The sequence below is a fragment of the Camellia sinensis genome, chromosome 3 (genome assembly GCF_055761805.1).
Source record: "Camellia sinensis isolate YWXY chromosome 3, ASM5576180v1, whole genome shotgun sequence".
Taxonomy (NCBI): domain Eukaryota; kingdom Viridiplantae; phylum Streptophyta; class Magnoliopsida; order Ericales; family Theaceae; genus Camellia; species Camellia sinensis.
Genome location: NC_138963.1, coordinates 1,751,313 through 1,761,638, shown reverse-complemented (window position 1 = coordinate 1,761,638; position 10,326 = coordinate 1,751,313). Strand labels below are relative to the sequence as shown.

At 35.7% G+C, this 10,326-nt stretch overlaps 1 protein-coding gene across 3 annotated transcripts; it reads left to right on the top strand.

Annotated features, from left to right (window-relative positions):
* Positions 1 to 363: 363 nt before the first annotated feature.
* NSI (nuclear shuttle interacting) lies at positions 364 to 8,321 on the top strand. Of its 3 annotated transcripts, none has more exons than XM_028242032.2 (8): positions 364 to 537; positions 822 to 907; positions 1,901 to 1,961; positions 2,352 to 2,535; positions 5,298 to 5,397; positions 5,572 to 5,672; positions 7,619 to 7,712; positions 8,008 to 8,321. In XM_028242032.2, the coding sequence occupies exons 1-8, from the start codon at positions 500 to 502 to the stop codon at positions 8,085 to 8,087; spliced, it is 744 nt and encodes a 247-aa protein (XP_028097833.2). In that variant the 5' UTR covers positions 364 to 499; the 3' UTR covers positions 8,088 to 8,321. The 3 variants fall into 3 exon arrangements, with proteins under 3 accessions (XP_028097833.2, XP_082775067.1, XP_082775066.1); XM_082918941.1 differs by having other exon boundaries at positions 367 to 537; positions 822 to 1,699; positions 5,548 to 5,672; XM_082918940.1 differs by having other exon boundaries at positions 370 to 537; positions 5,548 to 5,672.
* Positions 8,322 to 10,326: the final 2,005 nt, after the last annotated feature.

Here is a 10,326-nt window from a genome sequence, read left to right as displayed (position 1 = left end):
TCACTAATTTTTCTTAATTGAATTTAAACATAAAAACTTAAAAAGCAACAAAAATAAAAATAAAAACAAAGAAAGAAAGAAATAAAAGAATGAAAAGAGGGAGAGAAAAAAATAAAACAGTTGGGGTGTTTGGGAAGAAAAAAAATAGCTAAATTTAGGCTAAAAATCACAAAAAGACAAAATAGGCTAAAATAGCTAATAAGACAAAATATCACATCAAACTCATAATCATTTCACTTTTTCTCTCACAAACATCACATCCAACCACAAAAAAATCCAATTATCTTTTCAAACACAAAAATTTTAGTCTATTTAAAATAGCTAAAAACTAAAATAGCCTACTAAAATATTCACTTCTCAAACGGTGGCAGTGGTCATCATAATAGATCCAGAGACGGTGTTTGGGTTGTGGAATATCCAGGGTGCGCTTGGTAATCACCAATCTAATCAGTGACACACACCAGTTCCACACCACCCGACCCCCAAACCAAAACCAACAATGCAAATCTTCGCTGCTGTCTCACCTTCTTCTTCTCCGTAAGTTCTTCTCCTCTCTCTGTCTCTCTCTCTCTCTCAAAGAAACAGCTTTCGAAGAAGCTTTCTATCTATCTAATGAAGGGGTCTTCGAAAATCATTTGATTCTGTTTGGTGGTCTGTGTTTTTAAACTTTTGGATTTGGTAGGCAACTATTCAATCCAATTCAATCTGAGCATCAATTAAATATCAATGTCTGATTTAGGTTTCGTCATTTGTGTTGTGTTGTGTTGTGGTGGTGATGGAATATTACTAATTCTTTTATCTTGCACTTGCTTATATTGCAGCCGCGCTATTGTTTCCATCGGTTGCCCCTGTAAAGTCTCAAACCTGTTTCCATTTCCTTGCAATCTTAATTATGGATTTAGTACAGGTCGGTCTGTATTCTCATCTATATTTCTCTGTCTTTTAAGTGAACGCCATTGTTTCTTGTTAGGGAAGTGCACATTCTAAGATAATTTATGATTTTTGTGATAAAAATTATGGACTTTTGGGATCAAAGTTACCATTTTTGTAATCAAAGTTATGAATGGTGAAGTTATGATGGGCACATAAAGGTTGTATATAACTAGAGTTATACATTTTCTGAGAAGTAGAAAACTTAATATATTTTTTTGTGACAAAAGTTATATATTTTGTCATAAAAAGTTATATGTTTTTTTAGCATAAGGTGCATACCATATGCACCCAAAAAGGAGTGCACGTAGTAGCTTTTCCCTTCTTGTTATTCATAAGCTACATTTCCGGGGTTTGCGATTCAAATATTATCTCATTTCTCTGATTACTCCCTAACTGAAATAAATTTTTTCAAATCATGTTAATTCTTGAAAGTGAATTTTCTTCTTCCCCACTAAGAAATGTTGTTGCATCTTATTTCAAGCGAGCGCAAAGGTGAGCCAAGGGCCCAACTATGCTGTTGTACGGAGGGAGAGAGTGTGTCCCCTGCTGGAATGAGGTATGTATGAAGGACCATGGTGGGTGAGGACTCCGTGTGAACCATGGTGCTCCCAAGCAAGTTGGCTTCATCGCGCGAGCCAAGTTGTGTTGGGCTCTTCATACTTTGACTCATTTGCCTTGGAGCTCTTATGTCTAGGGCGGCAGCTGCACTTGCGAGTTCTGTACTTGGTCGTGTGTATGGTCATGCAAGGGCTTGCACTTGCTTTATGTAACTATTTGTTCACATATTACTTCACTTCTATAGTTAATCTCATCATCCTGGCTGATGAGCTCGATTCATCCTTGTATGAGTTTCATTAGGAAGGTTGTTGAGCTATTAGAAATATGATAGATCACTAATTTACTACTTGTATAATTTCATAGTTCTTATTCTTAATCTCTTTGTTGTTTTTTATCATCTTATCCATAGGAAATAGAAAGATTAAGGTTTCTCGAATGAAGGCTGGCTTTTGGGAATCCATCAGATCAGGGTAAGTAACAGTTGTAAACAAACGTACACACATACATAAACCATCTTTTCAGAAGTTGTGCTATCATTTTGTTGACCATTTGAATCAAAACATTTCATATGTTGTAAAAAGTGAAGGAGTGATTATTGTTTTCATATATGTATATTCATGTTTTAAATAATGTGAAATATAAGATTTATTGAAAATTGCCATGTTGGCGTCGTGTCTGTATTGTTTCCTATCCATGTCTGTGCCCGTACCTGTGCTTCTAAGAATAGACCTCCACCATTATCTAGTGATTAATTAATTAGCTTTTTGTTGACCTATGCATCATACTGCAAGCTGTGCTCCTATTTAATCTATTTATCTCATGGATTGGCTAAAACTGGTTTATCTGGCTTTGCGTTGCAGATTTTTGAAAAACAATACCACACAAGTTATTGAACCAACCTCCACTCTCGAAGAAGGGGAAGGTCCATTGCCTCAAGAGTTTGTTCTAGTTGAGAAGACTCATCCAGATGGATCGATTGAACAGATAATTTTTTCTTCAGGTGGAGATGTTGATGTTTATGATCTCCAAGCCTTATGTGATAAGGTAATTTGCTTTTCCAGGACCTTTCTGTGTGCATGCAAAACTTGGAAAATTGTTTGCCTTTTAAGGCATAGTCTTATGTAGTGTATACACGAGCATACCATTAGATTTTGTGTGCTTTAATTTGTGCATGTTGGTACATAAATTTATTGCGTACTTCCCTATACAAATGGTAGTTTGGCATGCCCTTTTTCTCTAATCAGATGCCAGATTATTGAAAATTTGAAACCCTTTTATTGGCTTGTACAAAATCAATTGATGTGCCCTGCTTTGATGGAGTTGTCTTGGTTGAACTGTTAAAGATCTTGTAGTTGGTTTTAAACCATTGGTTAATTAATACCCTTCAGTTCAAAACTCTCTCTACCTGTAACGCCCTCGAAATAATACGTGAAACCCATCATTTTAGACATGCAAGGATATAAGAAGATAACCATCTTTCCATTAATCAGAGTAGTTCTTACAAAAGTATTACATGTTAACAACAAAAGCAAATGCCCTACAGGCTTACAGCTTTCCAAGTTAACACTTGGTTACAAAAAGAAGAGTACTAACTCAATACATGTTAAGCCATTGGCTTGAATTTACATGGAATACATCAAAAGAAAGCAAACAACAAAAGCAATCTGTCTGCCTCTAGCCTCCCAAGCTATGTCCTTGGAGGTGGCATGCTACCTGCACCTGAAAATGATGTCCCATAAAGGGTGAGCCACAGCCTAGCAGAAATACACTAAACCAGCTATGAACAATGACTAAAAGATTAGCAGTTGATAGATGGTCAATACCGATACACCCACTTATATCACATTCCAGTTTCATGACATTTAAGTCCATGTTACATTTCATTTCTCATTTCTTTTTCAACCTTGAGTTTGAAAACAAGGCTCAAAACTTAGCTAAATAACTTAATGAGAATAAGATTCATCTTAAAAACACTTTTGAAATTCATGATGGATACACATTTTGATGTTGTATCAATAACACATAAACCACTCCTATACTATACGAATGATACACATTTTGGTGCTGTATCTACATAACATAGAAACACTTCTATACTTCACAATTGATAACGATATACATTTTAGTGCTATATCAAATCAATTTAAACATTTCCATAATCAACACTTGATACACATGGTAGTGCTGTATCAATGTCATACACAATCCGGCTTAGAGGTCCATCCCCTATCTTTTCCTAAACCGTGGAGTACATCCCCTATCTCCTCCCCCACACACAATGTATATAAACATAGATCATATACATAAACAATCAATACATAAAGTCGATGTATTATTCCAACCGCTATATTCGATAGCATACTCAATCGATTAGTTTTAGTTTGCCTAATCATCATACATTGTCTACAACAATCAAGACTATCCTCCACCGATAGCCCAAAGCAGTTATTTCTAAACAGAAAACAAATGCACTAAATGGATATATTATCAACATTCAACCTGGGTGAGCGATTAAATGAATCCAACTACACCCGTTAATCCCATAATCTTTTCAATTTGAATATTCTCAATTCAATTCCTCATTTCTCAAAATTAATTATACAAATTAATTTATCCAACTAATTAGGGCATATTCCCATAATTAACATAACAACCCCAAGGTTCCACTTTCATCCATAGTTCATCATCTATCTCATTTCTCTATGCCAAACATGCATATAGGTTTAATTATAAATGAAACCCCATCTTTTGTAAAATTACACAAAGACCCAAACTTTCTCAAAATTACCTAACAACCCCCAACATATCAAAATGCTAAAATTCAAAGACAAAGCTCATAAAGAGGAGTAGGATATCCCTACCTCGAAGTTAGGCTCAAACGGGGAAGTTGAAGAAAACCAAAATGCTCCAAACTCCAAGATCCAGGGATTAAAACGGAGCCCTCGATGATCAACACACTTTTTACAAAGGCCGGAGGATAGGGAGACACTCTAACTAGATCAAACCCTAGAGAGAAAGGAGATCCTAGAGAGAAGGGAGATCCTAGAGAGAGAAGTTCTCAAAAGGTGTTTTTAGAAAGTAAGAGAAAGAGAGAATGTAAAAAGTAATTTTAAAACGCCCAGCTGCCAACTGATATACGACATTCCCGCTCGAGCAGATAACAAGACGCTCGAGCATCAAGAACAGAAAACTGGGTCTGCTCGAGCGCAAGAATGCCCGCTCGAGCTCCAAGACACAAAGACAAAGCACACCCGCTTGAGCGCGAAAGACCAGTCCGCTCGAGCGTAGATTTTCATCTCCCAGAACTTTCACCAACGAGGTACTACCCGCTCGAGCGCCAACAAGCCCGCTCGATCGCAACCCGCTCGAGCGCAAGAAACCCGCTCAAGCGTAGAAAACACACCTGCAGAAGTTTTGCAGGGACACGAAATGCTGGAAGGGTGTAAACCCCGCTTGAGCGCAAAATGACCCGCTCGAGCGGACCATTCAAAAACTGGGCAACAACAATGGGAGCCAAAGCTCTACCAACCTGTAACAACCAAGCCCAACACATGCTAAAACTCAAACAAATGGATTTAAAGGACGACAACAAGATAGATACAACTACCAACTCCACGGAATCGAGTCCGGAATACAACTAAACAGTAAAGGGACAACTGGGATCGCTATACTATCTCTCTCTCTCTCTCTCTCTCTCAATATTATGAATTTCAGGGATGATATGCCCTGTTTTACTAGTTTTGTTTACTAGCACTATTTTATTTACATATAATAAAGTTTAGTCTAATTTCATCATGGGTTAATAGGTTGGCTGGCCTCGGAGGCCACTGTCAAAACTAGCTGCAGCTTTGAAAAATAGCTACATGGTAGCCGCATTACATTCCATAAGAAAATCACCTGAAGCAGGTACCTAATAAATAAGACTGTGCACTGGAATTCTTGTATTTTGTGCAAATTAGTTATTCAATGCCATCATTTATGCTTCTGTATGTGCCAAAAATTATTTTCAGCTGTGATATACTTTCCCCATTTTAAAATAAATGATGAACATCTTAGTGTACTTGGAAAGTTCCTTGGCAGAGTTCGATGACCAAAAGAAGCTTATAGGCATGGCTCGTGCTACGTCAGATCACGCCTTCAATGCAACAATTTGGGATGTTCTAGTAGATCCCAACTATCAGGTATTCTATGTTTATTGTGTGGGAACAAACATGCTGGTGGCAGGATTAAAAAAAGACTTGTCACTTACTTTTTGAACTGTAATTTTAAAATAAAGTTAAAAATTGATGCATATGTTTTGAAATAGTTGATATTGAAGGCATTTAGAATAAGAATCTGTCAATTACGAAAGAATCCTACCTGCGGTTGTACAACTACTACACTAACATTTTTGAATTTATGTGAACTTAAGCATTTCAGCAATGTGATACGGTACCAGTGGAGTATCTTTTGTGGAAACTTAAATACTTCTTACTTTTAGTTACAAAGGACTGAGATTAACTGGATAACTGAAGTTCTGAGGAAACGACAAAGAAAAATAAAAAATAAAAAATACTCTTCGTCTAAGGGACCTAAAACTACCATGGACACCTTTTGTTGGACTTGCAGCATAAAAAATCCTTATATTTTGGCCTCCAAAAAGGAAATTGCTTCCCTAAACTGGCAATGATGGTTACTGGCTTACTGCATCAATGATTTCATTCTGGCTTTGAGATGGCCTTCCCTTTTTGGTATAAAATGGCATTCTCTAATGCTTACTCTTAGAAATTGACGCTTGAAATAGTAAGTCAGATTAGTTTATTCTAGACTGCTAGTCATTGTTCCTTGTGGACACGTTTGAGATTTTTTAGTTTACTTGTTCCCAAGAAAATTCCGTGCAGATTACTCAAATGCAGGCACTTGTGTTTTTCAAGTTTATTTTTTATTTTTTTTGGTAAGTGAATTTTTTATTACCAAAAAAGAAGAGATTCACAACAAAGTTCAAAAAACTGCCCAAAAGGCACAACAAACCTCTAAAAGTGGTGGAAAACAATGAAACCTAGAAAAGTATTCTAAGGAACCAAAAGGCTAGGAATTAAAAAAATATATAAAATATAAAAAATAAATAAACTCTCACAACACGAGAGATTTAGTCAGGATAAAACAATTGAGGTTGCCACTGTAGATGCTAATTCTGTAGATCATCCTTTTGTGTTTTAAGCCTTTTTCTTGGATTGTTTAGGCATAAAATTTTCAAAAGATGCAGTGAATTTTTCTCTCTACCTTGCATGAGGTGTTTGATCCTCTCATCAAGCTTTCTCTTATTTTCTTCCCTAGATATTGGAGAACTTAAATTGACAGCATCATCCTCTCCAATGAGACAATAAAGAGTTAATTTTTTTTTGATCGGCAACAATAAAGAGTTAATGTTAATACACTTATTTGAGCTTATAGATGGTTCTAGGCATGATGCAAGTAGAAGCAGCATTACTCTTCAATTTTCCATCCAAAGGCAACTCTATAGGATTGGAAACTCACCACTTTTTTTCTCTTAGTAACTTCTTGCCATTCCCCATTGTCTTCTTGATCTTCTTTCGCTCTCCATTCTTGTTTGAGTTCATGCACTTTGTTCAAAGGATTGGGGGAGGAGGGACAAGTGCAAAGATTGTGTCTGAAGGTTTTGCAACCAGTGCACCTTTGTGGTCTATAGGGATTCTCTACTTTAATCTCAAACAATCACGATATCCCAAATCAAGACAAAAGGTCTTTGGAATACCATATAGCAAGCATGAACTTCAACACATATTCTGACCATGTCTAGATTGCTTAGCTTTTATTAGCCTTTTAGGTCCCAAACGTAGCTTTGTTTTAATTCTATTGATCTAGGCATGCTTTTCAGTCTTTCAGATATCATAGGTTCATTAGATGGACAATAGAGAAGATAAGAGCGGTTAGGATTGAGTCCACATACGCGCAGTTTAGTCACCATTGGATGGGGATCTGGGAGGGGTAGATACATTGGGTGGGACCTACCCTTTGAGTCCACATGTTGCACCTAAAATACTAGTGATGTGTAACTGAACAATTATGTTCCTTCGAATTTATGCAATCTACCAAATTGTTGTTTTAAGATTTCTATCACATGCAGGGCCAAGGTCTTGGGAAGGCCCTTGTTGAAAAGCTTATAAGGGCTCTCTTGCAAAGGGACATCGGCAATATTACACTCTTTGCAGATAGTCAAGGTATAACCACAAAATATTGCAATCTTGGTATGATTAAAGTAAGGGACCTATCTGTGTAATCGAGAACAATGAATTATTTAGTTCGTAAGGAGATTCTGAATCCATATACTGACTCTAATATTGTGATATTTTTTCCTTATTCATCTAGTACTTTTAATTTCTAAAAGCTTCTTTCATTGATAAATAACATGAGAAATTTCCCATGTCAACTCTGGTCTTCTCAATGCACAGTTGACAATACTTTGGATTCTTGAAGCTTTGATTTTGACGTCGTTCTGTTACATAATCATTGCAGTTGTGGAATTTTATCGGAATCTAGGTTTTGAACCTGACCCAGAGGGCATTAAAGGTATGTTTTGGTACCCAAGGTATTAGTTGACACTCCAATGTAAGCAAAGATTTGTTAATGATGACATTGAATTGATTGATGTTGCAAGATTAAGGAGATGTGGGGTGTTGGTAGCTGGGTTTTGTTTTGTCTGTATATTTTAAACCTGTTAGCATGGTTTGGTGTTTTGTAATTTGTGAAACTTGTGCATAATTGTTGGATGACATGACATCTATTCAGATGGTGCCCAAGTATTTTGGCATCGATCAATCTTCATGATACTATATTACTATGTTGTTAAAGTTGGTGGTGTTTTTGTGAATAATGCAGTTTAGTTTTGTACCTCAACAAAAGTGAAATAAAAGAAAACAAACAGAACTTTAACCATCCTTTTGCAGACGTGTGCCTATCCACGATGGGGTATGTAATGTTCACCGCAATCAGGATGTTGTAATCTTTATTTACTTTCAAGGCAGTTTTTGGTCATGAAATGCTCTGATCTCCAGCATACACCAAGCGTTGGCTTGATTCATGTTCTTTTAAATGCCAAAGTATGCCAAAGGTCAAGTTCACTACTCACCCCCTCAGTACCATTACCAAGCACTCTTTAAATTTGCTTCACATTGGTTCATTATTTGTAGATGGTTTCGGTATGAAAAATGTCTGAACAAGGTTCAACGCAATCCTGACATGTGGCTGTGTATATTCCATGATATTCTTTGATGCAAAATCAAATGGTTTTAACTTTGAGAAGTGGAAGGTAGCTACCAAGGGAAAAAAAAAAAAAAAAAAAAACTTGAAAGTGGAATATGGGCAAGGAAAAAACATATATATATATATATATATAAGAAGTGTTTACCTTTTTGAGACTTGTATTTTTTTATATTTTTTATTCTGCCCTTTGATTTGAAATTATTTACTATTAGAGGCTTGCATTTTAGTTTTTTCTATTTTGTCCTTTTATTTTGTATTATTTACCAATATTGGTGGCACTAATTTAGATAAAGGTTTTTTCATAACTATGCAAAAAATCTTGGTCAGTTATAAATCATAAATATTTTGATCTTGGATAAAATTACAAAGAGTGATGCTATTAGTATCTCATCAATTATTTTGAACCCCTCATTTTTTAGCTTTTTTTATTACAATAATAATTTCAAGTGAAATTGCTAATAATGACATTAATATTTTTGGGACACCCCATCTCATAATTAAGTTAACATACTCATTATATCATGAGTTAGGGTTTACGAAAGTAACCACCTATCCATCTTCTTCAAATCTTACCTTCAAAGCCTACACACACTCAAAATCTTAAAAATCCTTTGGCGGCAATATTTCGGGGGCAATGGTGGTAACCATTCGATTACATATACTTCTCCGGCAAAGACAATGAGTGGAATTTTTTTGGCAACCACAACTTCATGAGACGAGAGGAGTACAACAATAAAAGCTTAGAAAAGATTCATAACTTTGATGGTGTTCTTAGTTCAGAGAAGATTGGCCTTGTAAGGGTAAGTTTATTGAAAAAATAGCAATAATAATAAAAACTGTTCGTCATTTTTTCAAGATTGAACTTCCGAACATATGACTAAATTTGGGAACACAGACCCAAACACTGTTTATTTGTTCGGGAACAGGCAACCAAACATTTCTTATTTGTTCAGAAATAGATAATCGAAGCAGCAACAAAATCAACAAATAAAGGAGGTCGGAACACCCTTGGTGGTCAACCGATGGGTGAAATTCTGCTCAATTTTGCTCACATAGAGAGCATACAAGTACAATGAGGCTATGGATGAATGATAGAAAACCAACAAAAGAAGCATGAAAGTGAGTTGTGTTGTGTGTGTGAAAAAAGGTGAAAAAAAAAAACAAAAAAAACAAAAAACAAACAAACAAATTGACAAACCTCGTAATGAAACAAAGAAAAAACTTCTTAATCACCACAAATTTTTTCTCCGTTGGTTTTTGGAGGTTCCATCGTTGTGGGTTTTGTTAGGGTTTTTGTAAGGGTGTGCATTTGAATGGGTGAAATATTTTTATAAGGATAATTTTGGTATTATTTGGGGAGAAGAAAAGCAATTTTAAGGATTTTACAATTTATAAGTGAGAGTCCAAAGAAATGGGGAGTTTAAAATAATTGATGAAGTGCTAATAGCCGCACTCCTTACAAATATGTTTTCTTTCTTATTTTGCCATTTCATTTTGTATAATTTACTAATGGTAACCTATAATTTGACTTTCCCGTTATACCCTCTTCTTTGATCATATTTATCAATATTA

Excerpts from the sequence above, each read along its gene's own strand:
- NSI (XM_082918940.1), top strand. The coding sequence starts at position 500 with ATGCAAATCTTCGCTGCTGTCTCACCTTCTTCTTCTCC. Across the intron at positions 2,536-5,297 it reads TCCAAGCCTTATGTGATAAG|GTTGGCTGGCCTCGGAGGCC; the intron begins GTAATTTGCTTT and ends ATGGGTTAATAG. Across the intron at positions 7,713-8,007 it reads ACTCTTTGCAGATAGTCAAG|TTGTGGAATTTTATCGGAAT; the intron begins GTATAACCACAA and ends TAATCATTGCAG.